Raw genomic sequence first — 27,110 nt, forward strand, 5'->3', positions numbered from 1 at the left:
TGATAAACAAAGTAATTTTGCATCATTTACATTTTGAGCGTTTAATATCCAGGAAAATATGTCAGTTGCTCAGAAATGAAGGAACAAATTCAGAAACTTACTTGGTGTTCTTGAAACTGGAAGTCAAAAATGACAAGTTGCACTTCCACTGCACTATCTGACCGAGGAAATAAAAGATATTTATGACTCAGACTTAACATACCACCTGGCAGAGATGAACATCCCATTTGAAAAAGACCTTAATCTTCTGAATGACCACTTCTCTCTGAAATAGAATATGCTTTATGAAACATTCATCTTCAGAAAACTTAAGAGACCTATGCAGACAGTGTGAGTGCAGTGTGGTCCAGTGTATAAGCACTGGACTAGGACTCAGGAGACCCTGGAGACAGGAATGACTTACAGAAAATCGCTTCACCTTACTGTGTTCCTGCTCTCACTGTATGTCCAGTTTAGCTGATTGGATTGCAAGCTTTATAAACACAGGGACTTTCTCCCATTATCAGCATCCAGCACAGTGGGGTTCCAAACTTGGCTGTGTGGCTATAGCATAATTATTCTTGCTAGGCTAATTTTTTTTCAATAGGTGAGGCTGGTTACATCTTTTATGTATAGTTGTTCTCTTGGCTTACAGGAACAGGATGTTCATAGAATCATTCAGGCTGGAAGGGACTCTGGGACATCATCTAGTCTCACCTCATGCTCAAAACAGGATCAACACTGATTCAAAGCAAATTATTTAGTCCTTTGGTTGATCTTGAAAACCTTCAAGGTCAGACTTTCCACAGCTTCTCTGAATGGCCTGTTCCAATTCTCCTTAATAAGGGCTTAATTATCCTCACAGTGATTTTTTTTTTTTTTTTTTCCTTCTATCCAGTTGGAATTTCCCTGTTTTGATTGTGCAGCTCATGGCTCCATCTTTGCAGTAACCTCCTCGCAGGTATGCTGTTAGGGCCCCCTGAAGCCACCTCTTCTTCAGGCTGAACAAGCCTAGTCCCACAGCCTTTCCTCACAGGGCAAGTACTCCAGCCCCTGACCATCTTGACAGACCTCTGCTAAGCTCACTGAAGTTTATCAGTATATTTCCTGTGCTGGGAGCCTAAAATTAGATTCCAAATGCAATCTAAAGAGTGATGAGTGAAGGGGAATAATGACTTTCTGTGATCTACTGGCTATATACTTTTTAGTACAGGCCATAGAGCACACTGCTGATTCATGCTTAGCATACTGTCCACCAGGACCCGCAGGTCCTTTTCCATAAAGCGACAACCCAGCCAGTCAGTCCCCAGCCTGTACCATTGCAGGGAATCAGTCCATCCCAGGTACAGGACTTTGCGTTTGTCTTTTCATGTTGTTCAAACTCATGCTCTGGATGAAAGATCTTCAAGTTTAAATTAGACTTGGGAATAGCTCAGGAAGTATACCTGCCCGTTGTAAGTCCTGCAGAAGCTGAAGTGGTTCATATCTTTGTGCAGAGAGATGCTTGACTTTTCTAGCATTTGGAAAAAAACTTTGTAGAAAAACCAAGAGAAAGAAATCACAAAACCCCAAAACACTTCATAGCAACCTGTCCATCCTAGAAAATCAAGTTCAAACCAAACTAGAAAGAGAAAATCCTCCTGGTTTAGTTAAAATAAAATTAGAGCTAAAATTCAGGAACTTGCAGACACTGGCTGTAGAAGGTAAAACCCAGCAGAACTGCAGTTCCCCAAAATAGACAATGCAGGAGATTTGCCAGTACAACATATGAAATAATTGCTTGAGATTACAATGAAAAAAAAAAAGCAATATTGTGCAGTATTTTGAAGAGGACCTGGAAGATAAAGTAATGGTTAGAAAGCCCTATTGAAAAGTAGAAGCAGGACTTGAGAAAGCAGCAAAATGAAAAGGTTGTGTTTGATGGAGGACTGCAGAATGCAGCTAAAAATCTTGATTGATTTTTACAGGAGAGAAAATAATTTTTAAAGATTAAAACAAGAAGAATCCCAAATTGCAATGGTAGATCTAAGGGTAAAAAGAAACACAATAAAACTGCTACTCTGCCTATTCACTGAAAACATATCAGAAAAAAATGGAAAAAGTAAGACCAGTACATCCTGCCTTCTCAACCACGTTAGTCAAAGACATCAAAGAGGAAAACAAGCAAAGAAGAAGATGTTGCACAAAATCACACAGAAAAAATCAAGAGGGCTGTTGATGGCTTCAGATCATAGCAGCCCATTAGAAACTTTGAAAAACAGGCCTTGTTAACGCTATCTCAGATAAAAGAAGACAAAAGCAGTTTCAGGAATGTGACCATAACAAGTATAATGGTGAAGAAGGTCTGCAGTACTATAGCAGTGACAACAGTCTTTTGTAAGGAAACTGCTGCCCTAATGAAAGGTCAGTTACAGTCAATGGAAAAGCTTTCATTGGCTTCAATGGACATGGGGATTATGCCCTAAAAAAGCAAATTTATATGGACTAGAATTCTGACCCCAGTGAAGTAAATAGCAAAAATTCCATTAGGTTCAGTGGGGTCAACATTTCTACTTAGAGATTTATATTAGTTATAGCTTGATGCCCCTGTGGGTTAATAAAACAACATTCATACTCTAACTCTACATATGCCTGCATTTATTCTAACACAATAATACATGGTGGTGATCCCACAAGTTATTGAAGCATCAATTTTTTTCAAACAGAAATAAAAAGTTTAGGGATATTGTTTCTATCTTGTTTCATTCAAGCTTTCAATGATCATGCTTTTTCACAAATCTCCCAGCCAATTGTTTGGTGTTACAATTCTACCTTATTAATCTGTTTCCCATTTTATAATGCTTCATGGTTTCAGAAGTTTGGGAAACTTCTAATTTGTTCATCTTCGCTGTGTTTGTTGAACAAATTTCTGGTAGAATCCTGACAGATATCACTTATCATAAATCAGGTCTCTTTCACAGAGATTATAGTTAAAATGTTCTCTAGTCTAACAGCCTGTACACCATCCAGCATCATGGCTCAGCTGTTGGCTCAGCTGACACACAGCAACTGGGTAAGCTGCAACAACTTGAGTTTGAATCCAAGCCCTCAAAAATTGCAGGTCTTGCTGTACCCTGGCTCAGATACAGTTCCTAATCCGAGCTCCGTGTAACAGAGCTCTTCCTTAGGGTATGTGTCATGAAAGAGTTGAAGTTGAATGTTTTACGTTTCATAGTTATGCGTCTAGAACTAACATCCTGGAAGGACCTCTCATGCCCCCAGTTCTACTTTACCACTTGTAAGAATGGGGAAGGTGATTGGATCCTCTCTTTTTACTTACCTCTGCATAGAAACATGGCAGGGCTGAACTGCATGTCAAGCATAGGGCGGTTCATACACTTTCACCAAGCCATGAGTCCCTGCATGGGTAGAACTGCCCTTGTTCCAATGACAAGAAAATATCCCTGATCTTAAAGCTAGCAGGATATATTTTATGTCAACTCAATATCAGAAATCAGGCAGATGAATAAAATTACTGTTGTATCAGGTCTTAGCACTGTCTGTAGAGCTCAGCAAGGGCAATTGACACTCGCTGCTCTCTGGAGTACGATGCTGTGCATATGTGCTTCCCTTTGGTTGACATTGTTACCATACAGAGGTCTATAATATCCCTTTTTGATTTAAGAAGTACATTTCTTGCTAAGAGTGAATGGATGTCATATGCTGTAGGAGTATACATCTTTCATTTAATTGAAAAAAAGTAATGGTCTTCATTGAACATCAAGTACTTGATGTTACTGTTCAATGAAGGTCATTAAGAAAGCAGCAAGGAAGGATAAAAGTCAAGACCTCTGAAGGCAACCATGAATATACTTTTGGACAAATATAGGACAATGTGCCACCATTTGAAAATTAATATATTGCTTGTAAGAACACTGTCACAAGTATATATTGGTATATAATACGTGCTTTTTCATTTTGGAATCCTAATTGAGGTCTAAATTCAGAAATATGACACTGATGAAAAAGATACTTGTTGTCCTCAGCTATTGCTTAGAAAATATCATCCTGTTTCTTCAGGATTTGATTTACAGCTATAAGAAATACAATTCCTTGGGAACAGTGAGCCAGGGCGGTTCATTTCCCATAAAGCAAAGGTCTCTGATGAGTATGTTTGGTAGCACTCCCTCTGATCTACTTTATCCAGTTTCCAGTGGTTAGAATAATCCAGTCTTTCTGAAAATAAACTATTCCACATTCACCTTTTTCATGGCTCCCCTATTTTTCAAGGGATATTACCCCCTCAGTCTGCTTTTAAATCAGTTATATATTCATGATTTCTTTTATGTATGTTCAGTAGAAAAATTCTATTGCTCAGTGGTTTAGCCTACCAGCTGTAGTTGAACTAACCCTTTTAACTTATGCACATCAGTTATAATTTTTTATTCTCTTAATAACCTCAAATACATGAAAAACAAATAGAATGAGTTGATAATTTCTAACAGTAAAATACACTTCACATATTTTGCTATCATGCTGTGGAATAACTCTGCAATGTCAAGTAGCACACAATTAGTAAAACTGTAGGGGGAAAAAAAGAAGTGTTTTGATCCTGAGGAATTTTTATCCTAATCAGATCGAAATTTCAATGCTCTTGTAGTGCTTAATATCTTCAATCACCAAAAAAATCACTGATTCCAATGTCAGGTTTTGCATTCTGTGACTGAAATAAAATGCTAAAATATACAAATGAATCTCATGTTTGTACAAGTTTATTATCATCACTAAAAAGCAAGATTGATTCTAAATTAGGCTGATAGAATGTCTGGTGTTTAGCTAATTCTTAAACCAAGCCCGCATCCTGATGATAGTCTAGTGTATCTTGTTTTCAAAGTATTGCAGAAGTGTTGGTCTGACCACCTGCACAATCTTCCTCTCTGTCCTTACTATGGGCCAGCAAAGATTTCTGCGTTGGAGACTGGCGTCCTTACGTCCTTTTGACTGGAGATAGTGGTGATAGAGCAAGATGAGGGAACAGGAGATAAGAAACGGAACCATATAAAGAAAACATTTTTTTGATTCATGCGAGGCAAAAAAGGAGCATGGAGTTTGGTTTTAGCCAATGCCTAGTGTTTGTTTTTCAGTCCTAATGAATCTTAAGAGATGTGCACCAAACTAAGAGTGTGTATGTTTCGTGTCCTTTAGCCATGTTCTGAAATCCTGCAGATGATATGTTTGCTCCTGCAAATGCTTCTTTTGGTTATGAGAGATGCTGGTCTATCTAGCTTAATTTCTTCGTCTGCTCTCTGACCAAAGCTGTTTACTTTAGAAGAAGGGGGAAAACACTCTGCAATATGCAATTATGTACACCTTGCACCCTTGTTTTCTCCATAATCATAGAATTTCTCATAATCATAATCGTAGAATCATAGAATCATTAAGGTTGGAAAAGATCATCGAGTCCAACCGTCAACCCAACACCACCATGCCCACTAAACCATGTCCCTAAGCACCTCATCTACACGTCTTTTAAATACTTCCAGGGATGGGGACTCAACCACTTCCTTGGGCAGCCTGTCCCAATGTTTAACCACTCTTTCAGTAAAGAAATAATACACTATTAACTCGTGGTTCGTCCATTCCTTGAAAGATGAGAATTGATACCACCGCTTACATTTCTGCTTGTGGAGGACAGTTGTTACTATTGTAATATTTGGTATTCTAATTATCCATACAAATATTCAGATATCATTTTAAATCCTGATAAATTTCTAATCTTCATGATATTTTGCGGCTAAGTTTTTCACATGCAAATTGTGTGCTATTAGACAAATGTTTTCTGTATGTAAAGTATATAAAAGAGAGTCTACCAGAAGCATCAGATCTTTTGGATAGTAAACGAACCAGAAAACTCTACAAAGCTAAACCTTTAAGCTATTTAAACCATTAGCTGCTGAACCTAATTGCAGAGTTTTGCCTTCTGTAGCTTAGCAATATACAGTTATTTTGCAAGATGCTGCAGATAATAGTTTGCATCAATAACCCTTTAACTTAATTCCTGATGCTATTTCATCTTCAAATTAAATCTAATCCAATACTGATTAGTACGTTTCCATTTCAGTTTGTAGGCTCTCCATTGTAAGTCTTCCATAGCTCATAGTCAGTTTAAATTTACACCTAAACTCTTCTCCTATTCTTACATTAAAAATGCATGTAGTACCAGCTGTATAAGTACAGCTACTGCATTAAGGGGCTATAGAGTGAAGGTTGAGCTCTGACTTCTGCTGGGTACCTCTGGTTTCCCAGTTACTCCCTTAATAATTTTCTTTTTTTTTTTTTAAAGTCTCTTTGTGCTCAAAATTGCCAACCCCAAAGATGAATTTATACTTTGATATTATTCTTGTGATAGATTGCATATGATAAATTGCAAAGCCATGGGAATAAAAGGTTTTACTGTACATCTCCAGCAGCTTCACCTTCACTGTCCACTAAACTATTTCTGTAATGACTTTTGCTACATAATGTAAATGTATGCCATTTTAAAAATGAAGGGGAGAAGTACTTCAGCCACATATCTTTTTACCTTCATTGCTGAGGTTCACTCCAAGATTACTGAGACAAAAAGTGTTCATCACCTTGTAGTCTAAATCAGAAACAGTGTTGCTCCATTGAAAATCCAAGGACTGATTAAGGATTTTGTTTGTAGTTTACTAGGCAGTGAAATACTCCATTCTAAAATGTCACTATGTGAAGGTATGAAGAAACTGTTGCAGATCTTTCCAGAGTTTTAGAAACATATTAGTGCTACTGTTTTTTTTATCTTCTTTTTATTTTTCAAAGGTCTGGACAGTTGACCTTGTGTCTCTGAGGGAGACAGTTTTCAAAGCCGGAAGGATATTAAAATAGTATCAGTAAAATGTGTGGCATATATCAGATATGTGACAGTGTGGCAATAGGTCTTATTAGCACTCATTTGAAAGGACCTGCATAAATCATTTGTGGCTTTGCCATCCATGAGTGATGTGGCCAGTGGTGGATCAATGTTGGTTTTGATGTCTGATAACTTATAAAGTGAGTAGGCTGGTGTCTGGGACTTTGGCTCAGTGGGCTTTCGGGAATGCCCTGCCAAACATCTGAAGCCTTTGTACCCAATGTCCACAGATTGCTAGGTATTGGTTCTGAGATCGTAAGATGCTTAGTTATTCAGAAGTTCTCTTCTTTTTATTTTACAAGGGATTTTTTTTTTTTTGGTTCGTGCTAAGCTATCTTTTTAAGGCTTGTGGAGAAAGGTGGAAAGTTTTGTTTTGTTTCCTTCTCTTTTGTTTTTACAAGTCATCTGGTATAAAGGGACAATATGCTCTAAAAACGTCTAATGTAGTTTACTGCTAAATGTGAGACAGTGATGAATCTTTGTGGTGGTTAGAAGGGTGTTTGAACATTCAGTTGTGCCATGCCACCATGACACTGTGCTGTGGATCCCTTTCCTCTAGAGATTAGGTGAGAAACCACGCATTTCACTCAGTCCAAGTACCCAAACAGGGACTTTTATCCCAGAAATGAAAGAATGTTTAAAGGGATCTTGTCCCTTGAAACAGACCATCTTTAACCTATGAAATTAAAAAAGAAAATTAATATTGCTGCCAATCTGCTTCTGTGAAACGTCTATCTCTTTTCCTATTTGTAGGAGATATAGTTGTATATAGTCTGCTGATACATTTGGCATGGAAAGGGTTATGTTCTAAAGTCATTAATCTTACATAGGTTGTCATATGATGGACATTAATATTCGTAGAGATATGGAGGACAGATTCAAGTTTCTTGAGCAAGCAGGGCCAAATTTCTCCTCTGATGTTGCATTTTAGTAGCTAAGGGCAAAATTTGGATCTGGGTTTTCATTTTCCCCTCCAGTTTGAAAAGAGAGTTCATTAATGATAATGGAAGTTCTGTCTGAAGTTGGTGTTCAAAGCAGGCTTGGGTTTCTAAACGACCATTTCAATATTAGCAGAAGGAAATCACTTTATGGCAGGATTGAAGTTTTAAAAGTCATGGGGAGACAGACAAATCATGAGGGAAAAGAAAAGTTAAGAAAGAGAGAAGAAAACCTAAAGAATCCTAGGTAGACAAATCTAGTGTTCATTTTTCAATCCAGTTTATCATTAAACAAACTTATTTAGTTAGTTTATTTACATCATTTTTATCTATAGAAACAACAGGAAAGTTTTCTGATATGCATGCTGTAAGCTTCTGTGGAAGAGTGCATCTAGTGATACATTGAATTATATATTATAATTCTGTCATCACATTTGATCAATACCCACATAATGTTTTAAAATAAACACCCTACCTAGCATTATATATTCTTGTTAATAGTTATTGTTAAGCATAAAATTGTAATTTTAAATGATGGGCCACGGGCAAATGGTATGTTATAACCACCATGAAAGGGAGAGGGGAAGAAAAGTGTCTCTCTTGTTCAAGTAGAAGATGAAGACTTGTGCTTAGTGCTGGGAAATACTTCTTTTTCTGGTTTTGCTGGGGTTTAATAAATTTGTACTGCTGCTGTGAACTGACGTCATTTAAACTGATAACATAGGGTTGATTTTAAACAAAACATCTTCCTGGCCCTTATCTGAGATAATTTGGAATCAAATGAAGGCAAAATCTCTAGCAGAGGCTAGGAATTTTCAGAGGACTGGAGTACCACTATCCTGGGATTATGATAGGTTATAAAATCCATGAATGTTTTTCCAAACTATTTTCACTATTTAGAGTCACCTTTTTTCCCTAGCTGGACATGTAGGATGCAAGACTTTCCTCACTGTATTTGGCAAGTGATGACTTTGAGCTACAGACTTCAATCCTAATATGAATCCACTTTTTTTTGTTTCACTCAGACCACTTTTAACATTTGCTTTTCTGCAAAGTGAGGCAGGAAAAGTATTGCTTAGTTTTTAAAGATTCTTAAGCTTTCCAATTTTTCTAAATGGTTGATTAAGGCTTTTTGGTTTTCTCCTCTAAGTTGTTAATACTTATTTTTGCCTAATTTGTCAGCTATTTATGTATGTAACATCCCTACACTGGAAGATTAAACAGTATTCCATATTGCAGAAGTAAGCAATGAATCAATTGCATTTTTAGAGTGACTGTATAAGCTTAAAAGAATTATCCCAGGTGAATGAAGATGTTAGGTGGGAGTTTGGATACCAGTGAGGTACAGTTTTCTTTCATGAATCTGACCTGCTACTTCCTGCTTGACTTTGGAAAAGATGAATTTATGTTTAGAAGCCAGCAATTATTACTGTCTAATATTCATATCACGAAAGCAGCCAAGTCTCAATCAGTGTTATTGACACAATACACTACATTCTACCCACACTTAAAAAAGATGTTCTCTGTCCAGCACTCGGGGCTTTCTCCTGTCATATGGTGTGAGTAAAATGCAGCTTTCTAAAGCCTCACAGAACCAATTTTTTTCTAAACAGTTATCATCTTTCTATTTTTCTTAAGAGAACTCTGTTGAGATACAGTAAGTCACACAGGGCTGGTAAGCAACTGTCTGCAATGAGGGGAGGTAGAGCGATGTGACCCATGGGGACTTTTGTGATGGGAAGGTGGCATTCTTCCCCAAGCAATCTGCTGTGGAGGCCACGCTTTTGGCCTGGTAGGTAGAGAACGCATTTGCACACTGTCCTGGCTTACATCCCCTCCTCCTCACCCCACCCCATGTAGTAGATCCGAAATTGAAGTGTTTGTGGAGAATTATATAGATGGCACACGTTTGCTCACCAAATGTCTACAAGTCTCCTATCATCTAGCTCGTAATTCTGTTTAAGTAACAAACTTCATTTAACATTGCTAAATATTGCTCAGTACTTTTTTTTCATTGCTAAAATCCAATTTGTGGATACCTACTATTTAAAACATCTAACTCACTAATTGCAAAATCTATAGAAAAGTCCTTACAACATCAAAGGCTCACTTGATCCTCAGAGCTGTTATAAATGAAAAACTGTCTCTGTTACAAGCAAATAAGGCACTTAATGCACTCTTTCTGGCTGTGATGCTATTTTTCCTGTGGGTTTTGAAAATGACCTTCCTGTAAGCATCAAGGACTGTAACTTTTCAGATAAAGAAACTTGTTCTTGTTTTAAGTCTATGCCAGGTTCATTCCCCTACAGCCCACAGTTTTCAAAAGCAGAAAAAAAAGTAATCCAGAATTAAAAAAATAAAAACCCCTCTGTTTCCAGAACGAAGTTACCCTGTCAGCTTGCCTTGGGCCTTAGGTGGAGAAGTAGAGATTAAAGAGTCAGTATTCCTTTTCATGTTTCATCTGCAAGTTTTGTGAATGTAGAAAGAGTACTTGTGGCTGCAGCTAAGTATCCGACTATGGTATTAAGTATGGCATTTTCATCCTCATGCAGTAAATTAAAAATATTCTTATAAGTTTATCACAAGGGGAATTCAGTATCAATACCATCCAATCATTGATAAAGGTATTTCAAGGAGAAGGGTGAATAGCACAGCAGATGTAACCTCAATATTTTCACCAATTATAAAGAGCGTCTTTGTGAAGCTGTGTGAATATGTAAGATGATCTCATCATTTCCTATTTACTCAATACTTACCTGAATACGCAATATAGTGTAGCTTTTAAATGCATATGCACATGAGTAAAATGTCCTTTTGTAAGAGACTTTGCTAAAAGACTGCTTTTGATACACAATTTCTTCATCTCCTCTTCAAACTGAATTAAGCTACTTCCTTCTTTTAAAACACAACTCACTATTTAGAAGCTTTGGCTTTGATTTCTCAGAACAGCCTTACAGGAAGAAACTATGTTCTTTTTCTTTTTGTAACCATATTTCTGAAGACAAACTTGTACTGATTTATTTTGATTTTCTAACAGAAATAGGTTCCTGCAAAGAACACTGACTGTTTCTTCTTCTCCCCCCTCTTTCACTCCACTGCTACAAGAATATTGCTGTGCGCAAAGCTACCAAGGAAAACTGAAATCCCTCTGTTGGGAACTGTGTACATAGCAATATATTCATACTTTGAGAAATAAGTGAGATTTTTTTTTTTAGTTCTTAGCATGACATACCGTGCATTTCTTGCATGCTAACCACTGAATTCAAATCGAGTAACTAGGTAACGTTTCAGCAAATTTTAGTCAAGTTTAGCATCCACCATTTTAGGGAATTTGTCTGTGCAGCTAACGTAAAGGTCACTGGTTTTAAAACATTAACCCTCAGTTATTCCCTTTGATTAAAGGGTATATATATGTATGTGTATATACATATAATTGTATTTGTCATTCTATTCCTAGTATTTAAGATTTCTTTCATTTTCCTGTTCACAGTTAGACTCATTGTAAAGATTGTTCCTGATGGCTATTAAGCTGAAATCCAGTGTTAGAAAGATTTCTCTGTATTTCCACACAATATGGCTTAGTAGCAAGGCCTTTTTTTCTCTTTCTTTTAAACATGGAGACTTACGTATTGGTTAGCAGAAGAAACTAAGCCTGTAAGAGAAGTCACCTCCCCTGCTATTCTTACAAATGGACTGATACACCCAATGCTGCATAATCCCATCTAACTTCAGTCACACGAGCCATCCCACCGATGTGGTCACAAGTCTCACGTTCCCCTGTACTGCATTGTCTGCCAGACAGGGTACTCCATGTATAACACAAACAGAAATTTAAAACTCTTTGCATTTCTCAGTGTACAAAATACAGAGCTGAACCCTGGTTCTCAGTAAGGGATTTGCCTTAAGTACAGTCTAAATAAGTTCAGGATGTGGTCTACATGGCATTACTTTTTCAGAAGTTTATGCTAAGCTGAAATGCATGGTCTGTTGCTAGTAACAAAACATAACTTCACAAGCAGAGCTTAGGGTGGACTAATTCTTTACTTTTGTTTCTTCTCAAAATCAGTAACTTTATTAATGGACTCCCTGTACCTGCAAACTGACGATCCTCAAAATGAAACTGGGCTTTACTCAGTAATACTAGGTTATCAATAAACCAGATAGATTTCCCTTCCTGATGTGTCCTTCTAGTTGCTTGTTTTCTCAAAATTCTCATCTAATTTCTAAGTTTCAGCTTGGCAATGCCAACAGTTAAAAAATACCATAAATTAGAAAACATTTCAATTTTTTTTCATTATTTCTCTTTCATCACATTGAGAAATTTCTTCCCAAGCTATAGTATGAGCTTTCAGAACTGGCTTGGGGGTGCCTAGTTTGCTCTCAAAGGATGTAAGAACCAGATTTAGCAGCACAGCACAGCTGGTCTGCCAGAGAATCTCTTTACAGAGAGAATTTTTATATTGAATCGTGGGACTTCCTTCAGAGCGTGGTCCACAAATCTCTCATATGAAACCTGCTTTAGACAGATGCAGGAAGGAAAATCCTGTGTATGTAGTAATATATCTGAGCTGGCCAAATAGAGAGTGGGAATTTGCAGGTAGATGAACTCCATGGAAAGCTCATTTTCAAGACAGTATTTCAAATATTCTTTGGATGTATAGTAATTTGGGAGCCTGAACGCTGACTGTAGATGGTTTGTATGCAGCTCCGATGCACTGAATTATCTTTCTTGAAAAAGCAAGCACCTTTTCCTTCAGAAATAACTCATAAGGTTTTAATTTCCCCTTTTTTTTTCCATAGTTCTGAAATGAATGCTCTGTTCAGCTCATGACATAGACTTTTCCAGTGGTGCAACAACCAATATGAAAAGTACTGAAGGAGGAAGAACTTGTCTAGGATGAAATGGACTGAAAGAGCCAGAGGATCTGGGTTCTCATAGCTATCACTATGCAGAATTGCAGTGTGCTCTTCAGTCACTGGCTAGTGACTCACCTGGTACCTTGACTTTCAAGTGTGCATGTGGGCAGTTGTGGGGATTCATCCTTTGGTATTTGTATATTTGTATAGCATGGTAAACTCCTCAGATAAAAACTGTTATAAAGACAACAGTATAATTAGTAGATACAAGTGCAGATAGATTTTACTAGTTTCTGCACAAACCTGTGCGTGTTCAGATTTCCAGAAAGGAGCCAATATCACTCCAGACTTCCAGGCATATCAGTTTTACTGTCAGCTGCAAGCAGAGTATTTTGAATGTCCTATTTTACTGAAATGGAAAAGTCTACCATAATCAAAACTTACAGCAGTACTTTTCTTCCCTTATTCTTCATAACTGATAAAGTTGGGCTAATTTATGTGAGATTGTTTTCTAAAGTGGCATACAACATTGGTTTGACAGAAATGCTGGGTAGTCAGTTGTTCATATTTTCTCTTTATTCTGCTGTATAATGAGGTTTTGAAGCCACTGAATTATCATAGCAGAATATTTAGAGCTTGGAATACAAAAGTAAAAATTTAGGGAAACTTACGGATCTCTGCTAGAAACAAACCTAGTGTCGTGGTTTAACCCCAGCTGGCAACTAAGCGCCACACAGCTGCTCGCTTACTCCCCCCCGGTGGGATGGGGGAAAGAATTGGAAGGGTAAAAGTGTGGAAACTCGTGGGTTGAGATAAAGACAGTTTAATAGGCAAAGGAAAAGCAACGCGTACAAGCAAAGCAAAACAAGGAATTCATTCACTCCTTCCCATCGGCAGGCAGGTGTTCAGCCATCTCCAGGAAAGCAGGGCTCCATCATGTGTAACGGTTACTTGGGAAGACAAACGCCATCACTCCGAACGTCCCCCCCTTCCTTCTTCTTCCCCCAGCTTTATATGCTGAGCATGATGTCGTATGGTGTGGAATATCCCTTTGGTCAGTTGGGGTCAGCTGTCCCGGCTGTGTCCCCTCCCAACTTCTTTTGCACCTCCTCGCTGGCAGAGCATGGGAAGCTGAAAAGTCCTTGACTTAGCATAAGCACTGCTTAGCAACAACTAAAACATCAGCATTATTCTCATGCTAGATCCAAAACACAGCACTGTACCAGCTACTAGGAGGAAAATTAACTCCATCCCAGCTGAAACCAGGACACCTAGTTAACTAGAGGTTGCTGAAAAGCAACAGGACCCAGATCACAAATATTTGTTCATATTACAACTGAACCTAACTTGCACTTTACATTCACTTTACATTGCACTTTTTTACATGCATTCTTTTATTCAGTAGTTGAAAAATTGGAGTGGGGATCGGGAGATCCCTCCAAGGTAAGAAAGCATCTGTGTTTGTATGGCTGCCTTTGTAAATACCTTTTTCTGTAGATATCTGTTGTACACGGATTTAGATATAGATACATTCATATGTATAATTGGGGATATAGACATTTGGTTAACTTGAAAGCTCCAAAGTGTCGTTTGTCACATTTATGGTAGGAACTTTAACTGCGTTAAATACTTATTCTTTTCCAAAGTGACTTTTTTCTTTTCCCTCTACAAAAAAAAATCAAAATGTACTTCATGAAACTATTGTATATGAAGCACTTATTAGCTGTAATTAAATGGACAATATGAATTTACTACGTCTTTAGGACTCTGGCTTGTTCTGGTTTAGAGCAAGATGATTAATGCAAATACATATTACTTGAGATAACCATTTAGCAGCTAATTTAGCCAAATTTATTACAGCAGTTAGAGGTTTTTCATTTTAGCAGACGGAGACAAGGACATGACAAAAGCAGAAGGTGTATATGAATGCACACTGCCCTCTAGTGCACAAAGCTTTATGGGATTGGTGAGAAATGCAGAGAGTAAGTGCTCCAGTAACAATAGTACCCAGATTTTGTATGGTTTAGGTTTTCTTTAAAACTATGCTGCTCTCTTCCACTGAAAGGGTTGCATTTCATCCCCTCTTCCTGACACTGAAGCATCAGATACAAACCAAACCCGTTTCAACTTGGCAATATTTTGGCTGAAGTATTACTTTAAACATCTGTATTTTTAAGCCTTCTTGCTGTGAGCGTTTAATAACACCGTTTCACGTTACTGATTGCTTTTACTTGTTTCTCTGTTTCCTAGCATATTTCAAACATCGGAGAGAGCTGTCACTCTTTGGCTCTAACCAAGCCATTCTGTGCCTCCCTTAGGCCTCTTTCTCAGTCTGTTTGTGGATTTACTTTGCTCTGGTAGAAAGTAAATTCTCCCAAGACTTTCCCCCCACTGACCAGTGGAAATTTTGTTCATCTGAGAACTGTAAATTCTGTTTGACAAGATCAAAGAAACAGATGTATAAGTTCAGTGGTTGATATCGCCTGCAATAAGGAGAAATGATCAAAGCAGCAGGGGTAGAGTATCTTCCCAAACCTTTCAAATATCCAGACTCTCAAAGAGGTCTACCTAGGAGCTATGAATAAATCACATATAAATTTGCCTCTTTTTTTTTTTCTTTTTTTCATAGTTTGACATTGAGTGCATTGAAAATGTCCACACAGCAATAAGTATTCTGTGAACCAAAGAGATTTGTAGTTCTTTTTACTTTTCTTCTTCCACTAGAGTTTCCAAAAACAGATTAAAATTATACTTTAAAAACTTGTAAAACGTACAGCTAGTTATACTGAACTTCAGATCCTGTTTGTCATCTCACTGGGATGCTGCGTTAAGCCTAAAGGAAGCCAAGTATCTTCTGCTCATACTTGTGGCCTGTTGTACAATGAAGGTCATTTTATCACAGTTCTGACACGCACTATGTCTCACTTCTGTTTTGTTTGTATTTTTTTGCCAGTGCTGAATAAGGGTCAATGTGTAACAAAGTATTATCGCTGGATGCAGAAGAACGGAGGTTATATCTGGATACAGTCTAGTGCAACCATAGCTGTCAATGCCAAGAACGCAAGTGAGAAGAATATCATCTGGGTCAATTACCTTCTTAGGTAGGTCTTCCAGTCACTTCTCTCACTTGAACTGCTGTCTCTGTTGCTTGTCTCTGTTGGTGAGAGTTTTAGGGAAAAAACAATTGCCTACTGGAGAAAGTTAAGGAGAAGAACTTTTCATATGGTCCACCTCAAACGCAGTGCCATTTGGTTATATTTATTGAGACATCTGCCATGTCTCAGTACACTGGAATATTCTTGAATTATTATGCTGCCTTAGTCTTCAAATAAACCCTCCACCATTTGATTGCGTGCCTCCACTGCCCTGAAATCTACTCAACCTGAGCTCAAAGATAAAAATGATCCACACCAACTTTCAGTAGTTGTGTTATAAAATGTGGTGTGAAGTGTTGAGCACTGGTTTATTTGGCTATTGAAAATGCATGGAAGCAAACTTCTGGAATGCTACAAAAAGGTCTCTGAAAGGTGTTTGCCAGTTCACTCCAGAGAGATGAATTTTCTCAGGAGAAAAGCCTTGAACTAATATGTTGCTCCTGTAACCATCAGACAGTATTCACACTGAAAAATGCAAAATGGGGTTTAAAAATAAAAGTAGCAATTAAAACTATTTTAAACTATTAGAACTATTTTAAACAGAAATAGTAGTAGTATCTTGAATTAAAGGCTCTTCCCTGAGAAATTCTTTTTTTACCGAAGCCCAAGTATTTTTAAAGGACTGGTTTCTGAGCTCAAGGGAAGATCAACAGTCACTGAGAGACAGTGAATTATAAACCTGACCTTTCTCATCTGAAAATACCTTTCGACACATTCTGTTTTGTGAAAATGTTCAATAAGATTGGGGGATTTTCTGTTTCATTCCAGAGCAGAACAAACAAACAAATAAAATTTGAAACCTTGAGATTGTCATGAAATGCAATTGTCATTTTCTGGCCTGTTCTCCTTTTAAGTTGCTTGTCATGGTTTGTTACATTCCCTTTGATGCCATGAGAGTTCAAAGTGATGTCTAGGGGTTAGATTGTGGCTTATTATGCCAAGTCCAGCAAGCCCTGAAGAGACTGTGCCTGCCTAAACTTGCATGTTGAAATACTTTTGATTACCCTTTTGGGGAAGAGGAGGAAGCAACCCCTGGCAGGAGAGCATTGAGGGATACTGTGGGAAGCCTTCCACAGCAGTGGAGTGTTCATTGGGGCTTGCATCTTCCTGTCCTGCTATGATTGAGCACGGTCATTTCTGAATATATCCTTATCCTGCTACTTTTTTGTCTCTTTTTGCAAGAGTGAGGCAGAATGCAGCATTTCAAGAGGTCAGCTTAAGCCTGAACTGGAAGTACAGCTTCACTGCCCTAGTCCTAACAGGGCTTCAAAATGCCCAGAAATGTGCTCATATTCTAGCTGGAAAAGTGGTCCATAAGAATTATGAATAGTTGCCTCTGTCCCCTTTGCTGCTTTCCAGACAAAAAAAGAAAAGCAGTGTGGTCTTCCCCAAGTCTCCTCCCAGCACTTGATTTTTCTGCTGCATTCCCTTCACCAGTCTGTTAGAGAAAGATTAACTTCTCCACTGAATTTGTATTTTAAATTTAGATTTCTCCTAGTACTGGAATCCACGAAAGATCCAAATGTCCAAATAATATTTTAATGACAGATCAAGGCATAATTAGGTCTACTCTTAGCAGGAGTACTGGTCTGTATACATTTCCATGTATTAGAAAGTATGATTCAGCTGTCTGTAAAAGGATAGACTAATTATAGTGACAGGGAGGATTAATGCTGTTCTTGTTCTAGCAACTTGTTATGCACAGTGTGAAAGCCCTCAAATTTGCTTGGAGGGGGCAAATTTGGGGACTGCCCTGGGATGCAACAGAATAAAGTCACTTTGTCAGGACAAAACCATAAAGATGATAATCGTAAGAATGGCATTTCAATGCGAACTGTGTGAACTCTGAATTTTCACAGGACACTGTAATAGGCTGAATACGGGCACACTGTCATTGTGATAGTGTGTCAGTCACCCCCAGTGCTGCCTCATATTGTTCTACGCAGGACTGCAGATTTTCTGCTCTATCACCGGGCTGGAATTTGAACTGCATAGAAATGCTCACCTATTCAAAAATGATTAAAGACTTTGTTTATTTTCAACATTCCTATGCCACTTATGTCTAGCTGTGTCTGTTCCCCTGCCTTTGCACGGATTTGGGAAAGGAACACATATTAAAAGGTACAAACCAAGAAAAAGCATAGGGCGGGGGGGTTCAGTTTCTCCGGTAGTGTAGCTTTTTTACATTGCAGTCATGTTCATTGCTAACAAGTCACAGGTGAGCGCCACATGAGCAGATGAAGATATGATTATAATGGGTGTGTTGACAGTTCTTTATCCCTAACATATGCATCTTAACATGCACATGTGCATCTGTCATATAGTTAGAGTGGTTGCTTTTGGTTTCTTGGTGATGTGAATGCATGTGTGCAGTGTTTAAAAAATATATAACCTTTTTAATCTATTTTTTGGCCAAATTCTTTTGAGCAGTGGTCATTTATTCTAGCCCCAACTGAGCACCTTCTTACTAACTTTATGTATGGTCTGCTTGATTAAAGTGTGGAAAACAGGAACATTGAGAAAAACAGGTATTGAAAGGGCTCTGGCAAGGTTGATAGAGAACATTGTTACAGAGATAACTCTAATAGACATTGCCGGTGGGAGAGAAACAGATTGGAAAAGTTAAAACACCCTCTCTGTCCTTCCAGGCACAGTAATGGGATCAAAATCGAGATATTTTGTTGTTGGATGATTACACAGTGTAACTTTACTGTTAGATATCACACAAGCTGTGGTGTCCCACTTCAGTAAGAATTCTTTGATAGCTCTAAAACTTCACTAGAATCAAACGAGTTTTAGTACCTGGTCAATATAAGTATTTGACAGCAGTATTAAAATAAACCTTCATAAAATCCCTGCTGTGAAGCTCTGAGGAGCCGAAAATGTGTGTTTCTGTGTTTGCTCTGCTATTCTTCCTATTTATCTTCTTTGTTCCTGAACTTTGATATGAAAAGAGGGAAAAAACCATGAAACTGCAAATCATCCAATTGTGTTTATATTTGCTGTCTCCTCTTCAGTAACCCAGAGTACAAGGACACTCCAATGGATATTGCACAACTTCCCCATCTGCCAGAGAAAACCTCAGAATCCTCGGAGACCTCTGACTCTGAATCGGACTCAAAGGACAACTCAGGTAACACACATGTTGTGCCTTTACACCCCCAAAAGGTTCATATCATGAGAGCCATGTGGTTGGTTTTCCAGTTGCTTTTACTTCTCAAGGATTGTTCCCTTATAACAACAACAACAACAAAAAAGCCCTGTAAAATTAAATTGAAAAACACTAGCAAAATCTTTTAATGACCAGCATTTCCACGGTATCTCCATTTCCTCAGTATTTCTCTTCATGCTCTGCACACATCCTTGCCTACATTGCACTGAACTAAATATTTGATTTCCCAGCTAAGCTTCATGAACAGGTATTGTGTCTTGTGGAGAGGACCTGGGATTGTAACTGTTGAATATAATTCTAGTTCTTATCTTTCCAGAGTAGGCATACGTCAATCTTTATGACCCTTTTTCCTGTATAAATACATTTTTGAAGAGTCTCGCTAGGGGGCAGTGAAGATTGCAAAATTTGAGGGTTTTCTTGGGTTAAAAGAATTGTATTTTATTAGAAGGTACGGGTTCAAGCACTTGTTTCTAAGGTCTTTAAGTCTGGGACTTCAGCTGTTTTTTAAAAGCTAAATGTACTTGTCAAACTCAATGTGTAAATTAGTGCACAGTGAACAGATGGTTCACACATTCCCCATTAGTTTTAAAAGTGGTTACCTAGGCACAGGTACAGATCATCTGGCTTTGAAAGGAGCATGGTTTCCTGTGGCCCAAGAACTAAGGATGTTACTCTGCCATAGTATGCGATATATAGATCTGATTTTTCTCTCGTGTCTATGGCTGTTCTCTTTTGTCTTTTGCCTTTATTTGTTCTCCTTTGACAGCTTGGTTTGATGGTTTAAGTCAATATTAGCACACATATAGGCTTGTTGCCCACCATCATTGGGAATCTCTTCACCCATTCCCAGTGCTTCCTTTATGCTGTCTGGTTCCTAAATAACCAAATAACATACATGTGGAGAACAGTTTGCATTTCCCATGTGCACTGTAAGTTTCTTCAGCTGAGAAGTGTATGTGCATTCATGACTCGTAAGGCTGATGCAGAGCAAGAGAGCATTCTTCAAAGGTGCACAGATGTGTACATCTCAGAAGGAGATGTCTTGGAAGACAGCAGAGGCAGGGGGTTGTTTCTTACAAAAGAATTAACTAGAAATGCCAAAGGAACTTGAAATCGGAACAGCATCTTGGATGAAACCAACAAGTTCAGTTCAAGCTCTGATAAAATCCCAGGCAAATTTTGTGCAGCTTTAGACTACCTCACCCTAAGGCCACTCTTGACCAGCTAGGAACTGTGACCTTAAAAGAAAGCATCTTCAAAACAAGAAAAAAAATTGTAGGAGAAATTCAGCCCTAGGTGGAACAAAAAGCTGGATGAAATTTAGGGGTTTGTGGCTGTTACTTTGCTTCTGTGGGTTTTATTTTTCAAACGGGAGGGTCTCTCTGCTGCTGGTGACTCAAACAAAAGTCCCACTAAGTGACTTGAGAAATGCATTGCCCCAAATCCTCAGGCAGCTTCCCTGTCAAGCCCACCTTCTCCAGCACTTCTGGGAAACTGCTTGGTATTGACATGGCTCCAGGAGTAACCAATCTTTAGAGGAAAACTGGCCCTTCCCCTCTCCCCCCTAAAAAGAGTATATTGAAAAGGGTAGTACTTGGCTCTGATGAGTGAAAAAACATCTTTTATTTCCCAACAAAAGATTTCTGGCTGGTCTGTAAAAGACGGGGTCTCCTGAAGCCTTTCATGACCCCTTCAAACATAGTATGATAATGGAGAGTATTCATTCTCAAAGCTGCTTTGGCTGCCTGAGTCCAGTGGGCTAGAGCGTTTATCTCATCCGTATTAGAATTAGGTAAAAATCTAAAACACAACTAAATGAATTCAGGCAAGGAGAGTGACAGCTTCTCAGTGCTGTAACTGGGCTATTTTCAATGGCCCTTAGATGGTTTGGATCAATCGAGAATTTAATTCACTGCCTGAAATTTTTTTTCTGGGGTTTTTTTTTAATTTGTTGCCCTTCGGGGGAATATGAGAAGACAGTCTAGCAATGTAACAAAATTGTTATAACTGGTTTATTCATTCAGATTTATACATATATGACCTGCTTCTCCTCTCACACAGGAGGAAATCAGCAGTAATTCCACTGAAGTCAGAGACACTGTGCCACTTCGAAAGTGGCAACGGTGAGAGGAAAATGAGATGAGAGGACTAGAATCTTCATTAGTAAATAGTGCTACACCTGGGTGCCTGCCCACAGTAGGAGAACACAGATGTAAAATAACAATCACCAGAACATAATGGGCATAATGGGATTGTTCACTGACTCCTCTTTCGATGACACAGCTACAATGCCATTGTGCTCACAGTTGTCAAAATGATTCTTGTCCAGCGAGCAGATGAAAAGGCCCCCCTCAATCAAGGTGAAGGCCATATACCATAGGCTTTTAGAGCACTAACAATCCTGAGTCAGAGAGATTCATGGTGATCAAAAGTCTCCCAACACAATGTTGCAAAAAAATTGTGGCTCTACAGAAGAGAACGCCTTTTGCCAAAAAAGTTTACAGCAATCAGATCTCATTGGTAGGTAGAAATCTGGACTTGGGTTATAATATTATGTTCCTGTTGCTAATGGTTTGTTTCACTTTCCTTTTGCTCCAGAGGACAATGAGAACTCAAAGTCAGATGAGAAAGGAAACCAGTCAGAAAACAGTGAAGACCCTGAATCCGACAGGAAAAAGTCAGGAAATCAGTCGGATAACGAAATGAACTGTAATGATGATGGGAACAGCTCCAGCAACCAGGACAGCAGGGACAGTGATGACAGCTTTGAAAACTCTGACTTCGAGAATCAAAAGGCCCCTGAGGACAGTTTTGGCACTCTTGGCTCTATGCAGATCAAGGTGGAGCGCTATGTTGAGAGTGAGTCAGACTTGCGGTTGCAGAACTGTGAATCACTGACCTCGGACAGTGCCAAGGACTCAGACAGTGCAGGGGAAGTAAATGCCCAGTCTTCCAGCAAACATCAAAAGAGGAAGAAGAGGAGAAAAAAGCAAAAGGGAGGCAGCATGACCCGGAGAAGGCTGTCAAGCACCTCAAGTCCAAATGGACTTGACTCAGCTTTGGTGGACCAGCCCCAGCTGCTCTCGTCACCAAACAGTGCCTCAGTGCTCAAAATTAAAACAGAAATCTCAGAACCTATCAATTTTGATAATGATAGCAGTATTTGGAATTACCCACCCAACAGGGAAATCTCAAGGAATGAATCACCCTACAGTATGACCAAGCCCCCCAGCTCCGAGCACTTCCCTTCCCCCCAAGCCAGCAGTAGTTTACATGTCTCCATTCCAGACTCCGTTCTCACCCCGCCAGGGACTGAAAATACTGCCAGCCGTAAAACTCAGTTCAGCACCTCATCCAACTCAGCCTTGGCTCCTGTGTCCTCTGACCCTTTGTCACCCCCACTTTCAGCATCTCCACGGGACAAACATCCAGGAGGTCCCACAACTTCCAACTCTTTGTTGTACACTGGGGATCTGGAAGCCCTTCAGAGGTTACAAGCAGGCAATGTGGTTCTTCCTTTGGTTCACAGGGTAACGGGAACCCTTGCTGCGACCAGCACTGCTGCTCAGAGGGTCTACACCACTGGCACTATTCGGTATGCTCCAGCTGAAGTTACTTTAGCCATGCAGGGCAACCTCCTCCCCAACACCCACGCTGTTAACTTTGTTGATGTTAACAGCCCCAGCTTTGGGCTGGATCCTAAAACACCGATGGAAATGCTCTACCACCACGTTCACCGACTCAATATGTCGGGACCGTTTGGAAGTGCTGTGAGCGGGGCCAGTCTGACCCAAATGCCTGCAGGGAATGTGTTCACAACTGCCGAAGGACTTTTTTCCACTCTTCCATTTCCTGTGTACAGCAATGGCATTCACACTACACAGACTCTGGAACGGAAAGAGGATTGAAATATGACCACATACTGTGTTCAGTGTTATACTCTGAGGCATAGACTATGTTTTAATTTAGACCTTTAATTCTAGCACTTTGAATTTGAGCAGGTCAGCTTATTCTCTCAATATGATGGTCCCCATTTCATTCCCTTTCTCTTTAACTTGACTTATTCTTTACTGTAAAGATATTTTTTTATTTTTGCCTTCAGAGAGTCGAAGTACCAGTTGCCTGCCATTTTGTCTTCTTCTAAGATGTGTGTTTTTTCCTTTGCATCTTTATTAAGATGCCTTTAATATGTGTATGCCTCTGCCATAGAATACTCAGTGTTGTGGTAAAGAGATTTTAAAGTGACAACCATTGGTTTTACTTCAAAATGATCTTGATATGATCAAGATTAAAAGAGACAAGCATAAACAATGTGCCCTGTTTGACTAAGTCAAATGAAAAGGGGTTTTTGTTCCTAATTCCTTTAAAAATAGGGGATAGTATTTTAGAATTTTATGCAGAGTTTAATTCTCTTTTTATGGTTAAGATTTTCTTACTTGCACATAAAATAATTTGGGTTCTTAAAAAGTTAATTTCTGGCCTGTGACTAGAATGTTAAAAAGTTGGACTAAATGTTAATTACTGAAACTTTAACTTAATTTCTAAAACCATGGTGCTATCATTTATTAATCTGTAATGTCTTCATACAATATGCAGCTTGTGGGCTGGGTTTTTTGGAAAGAATGTGTTCCGTACTGGTTTATAGTCGGGTGCTGCAGTCTCCTTGGTTAGTTAAGACAAAAGCCCTCATTAACATTTGCTGCAGGACTTAAAATTTTTTACCTCCAAACTAACAAGCATAGCCTCACATCAAATTTAAATGGGTCAGGAAGCCTTTTTCAAAAAGTGCTTAAAAACAGAAAACTCAATTTAATTGACGCGAGGAGCAGTTTCTTAGGTGCATATTGTTTTGCTTTATTTTTTTCTCAGTGTAACTGAGGCTAATTTTACAACATCAAATAACACTTCGGAGTAAAAAAAAAACCAGAAGAACTATTTAACATGTTTTGTTTTGTTTTTCATTTAATATTATAGAGGGAAGGTTGTAAATTTCTTTTTGTTCTTTGATTTGGGTATTTTTTGTTGTTTTTTCCTTATTTCTAGTGTTGAAACCAATATGTTTTAAAACTAAAGAATGGGTTAATAAGCTTGAAATAGATAACTACAACTGAAAACTGCACATTAAGTAAAAGAAAAGAAATCTCCTATTTTGTCTTTGTTGCCAGAAATCACAGTGTAGTGTCAAACACTCCAAATGACTGTCAAATATAAATTCTTCTTCCACTCCATCTTTGGCAGCTGTTTGTTAAGGCATCTAATAACAGATGTGAGAACTGTAATGTGTACAATGTGTAAGTGTCCTTGGCTGTCAGTCCCATTGCAGTTTCAATGTGTGTTACTATATGCAGTATATACTAAGCTAATGTAGTTGTTTTGTCCTTTGTCTTCTCTGTGCTTTATCTCTAGTCCGGAGTGGTAAAGTCCCATTCCTGCAGTCCTAGTGAACCAGTGATTCTTGGGGGTTAGTGGTTTTTGTGTGGTGGCCTTCCTCTGTAATGTCACCTTATGCTGCTTCCACTGTCTGTATACCTTTTAATTTCTGCTGTTGCTTTGCTGTTGTGTATTCTCAAACCTCTCTCCCCCCCTTCCTCTCTCCCCTCCTCTCCCCGCCTCTCCCCTCTCTCTTTCTCTCTCTCTCTCTCTCGTTCTCTCTTCTTCACTCTCAGAGATAAAAGACTCTTAACTAGCTCAAGGTTAATGGAGCCATTTTTCCCACAGAGGAATTCTGGGTATGACTTACTCTTCCAGTGTACCCCACAATGCACTACAGAGTAATGCTCAGATATATTAAGCAAATTGACGCCATATAGCCTCAGTTGTTAACATTCCCAGAGTCCCTTGTGCTCGAACTGTAAGCAGAGGGTGCATTTCTTTGGTTTTCTCCCAGGTAGGCTGGCGGAGTAATACGTAGAGCAATTACCAGTGAGATAGGAAATGCTTTCAAAGGTCAACCAGCATTGTTTAAAAAGGAAACTGAGCTTAGAATTGTCATATATATTTGCTTATGTGTGCAATGCTAATATATTAACTCAGCTGTCCTTTGAATTTTTGATCGCTCACTGCGTCGAGTCAATTCCTGCGGTAGCGTTGAATTTGAGAAGTAGGAGGTCCAAGCCACAGCGAAGTAATAGCGAAAAAGGAATTGGATGCCACAAATTTAATTAATGAGCTTTTAAAGGTTCCATTGGAAGGATTTAAGTAGGTCTGAAAAAGGCGAGAAATCTGATTGGGAAATGCAAAGTTTAATTTTGGAAGCTCTACTCTAGCTATGGAACAATCAAAGGAGTGCACCTATCAGCTACAAAGAACAGCTAGGCAGCTGTTGTTGTTTTGGTTTTTTTTTTATAAATGTTTCTGTGTTGTGTCAAAATGATTTCTGGTGATTTAAACTAACAGATAATCACAGCTGCTGTCTAAATCCATAGTGTTTAAAATTACAAAATGAAAAAAAAACTTCATTACCTGTGAAGACTGTGTCTGTGTTTTTAACTATTTCTTGTACAAATATATGAAATCTTTTATGAGGAGACTGGTGCCAAGTAGCTGAATAATGGGGAAAGGGATTCTGTTCGTATAAATCTTAGCAGTGTTACCAACTCTACAATATAAAAAAAATTAAAATGTTAAAAAGTGACAGCTATGGTACATTTATTTTGTGTTAAGCTAACCGAATCTAACTTCTTGAGTGCCTGGCTTATTTGAAACATTTTTTTCATTGATCATTGATAATGCTGCAAATCAGAAATGTACATACTTCATTTACAACAGGGTTCTTTTTATACTTTTGTAGATTCTCATACATGTCATACATGGTTGTCTTTATGTAACTTAATTTTTTTTCATCCCGCAGGTGCCATTTTCATAATAAACTTCTCTTGGATTTGTTACTATCTGGCATCATTTCTTTTACATATAACCATCCTGACTAATGAATGCTGGTAGTATTTGTTTGAGCAGGTATTTTTAAATTGTTTTGTTTAAAAACCAAAAAAAACAAAACAAAACAAAACCAAGAAAAAAATAACCAAAAATCAAAGAGGATAAAGCTAGATTTTATTAACGCTTGTGAAATGAAGAAAAGAAGCTGTCAAGATGTAGGTTAAGAATGCTAATCCAAATACTACAACAAACTTGCCACCATCCTAAATTCTCAGCTACCCCAACTCATTGTCATATTGAGCATTTTTATGCACATTATCAAAGCTGAATAATGGACCTGCAACATTAACCACTATAGAAAGTGTGCATTTTTTCTTGATTAATGCACACTGGAAGAGGTCAGCTTTTGTACATTAATCATTTAAAATGCACTTTATATTTTCATTTTTGTACTCTACAATGTTACAGTGAAACTCTTCAGTCACATTATATCCTACCTAGGCTGCTGATTCTTTTAAATGTGTACTTTCCTTCCCCAGACTGGCAACATGTAAGTTGTTGGTGTCATGTGGCTAGACTTTCTGCCTTACAAACTGAGGACAGAAACATTTACCAGCGTAGAAAAGACAAGGCAAAAAGCCTTGACCTGACAACTGAAGGGAAAAAAAAAAACCTCAAATACAGTTGTGATTACGCAGACATCCACACGCAGTGGTTGACCCTAAAAAGGGAGCAGCCATCGGCGATTACACCTGCATAAGTTCTGAAAAAAGGCCCAGAGCAAATGTGCTCCCCTGTGGAAAAGCAGGGCGAAGCTATGCTACAGGAGATGCCGCCCCAGGTACCCATCTCTGTGTGCTGGCTGGCAGTGGCTGTGGCACGCACGAGGAGGGGCTGGGTCATGGCAGGGCTGGGGAGCAGGAGCCTTCTCACCCACTGCTCACGCGGTCTCTGCATTTCTCCTTCATTCATTGGCTTTCTTTACAGTGCCTCCCCCACCTGCGACAAAGATTTCCAGATTCCATATTTTATTTTGATATTGCTGAGTACGCAACCTCTAAGAACACAAATTTTGGGCATGTAAAATCAAGACAGTGCTGCCCATAGCCAAAATCTGTAAGCAATTTTGAGTGCCCAAATCTTTCCTCCTCTGTATGTCCACTTAGAAATTAAAACTACTGGGCTAGTCATTCTGGATCAGATTTTGGTTGCCTTATTAA

At 38.6% G+C, this 27,110-nt stretch overlaps 1 protein-coding gene across 5 annotated transcripts in view; it reads left to right on the forward strand.

Moving 5' to 3' along the window:
• NPAS3 (neuronal PAS domain protein 3) overlaps window positions 1-25,901 on the forward strand; it is a 639,348-nt gene extending 613,447 nt beyond the window's left edge. For all 5 annotated transcript variants that reach the window (XM_076345013.1, XM_076345010.1, XM_076345011.1 and 2 more), the window contains 3 exons: window positions 15,638-15,785; window positions 18,857-18,972; window positions 21,610-25,901. In XM_076345013.1, the coding sequence (XP_076201128.1) occupies window positions 15,638-15,785; window positions 18,857-18,972; window positions 21,610-22,919 (1,574 nt within the window). In that variant the 3' untranslated portion in view covers window positions 22,920-25,901. The remainder of the gene's footprint in view (window positions 1-15,637; window positions 15,786-18,856; window positions 18,973-21,609) is intronic.
• Window positions 25,902-27,110: the final 1,209 nt, after the last annotated feature.

Source organism: Aptenodytes patagonicus, chromosome 7, assembly GCF_965638725.1.
Source record: "Aptenodytes patagonicus chromosome 7, bAptPat1.pri.cur, whole genome shotgun sequence".
In the NCBI taxonomy this organism is placed as follows: Eukaryota; Metazoa; Chordata; class Aves; order Sphenisciformes; family Spheniscidae; genus Aptenodytes; species Aptenodytes patagonicus.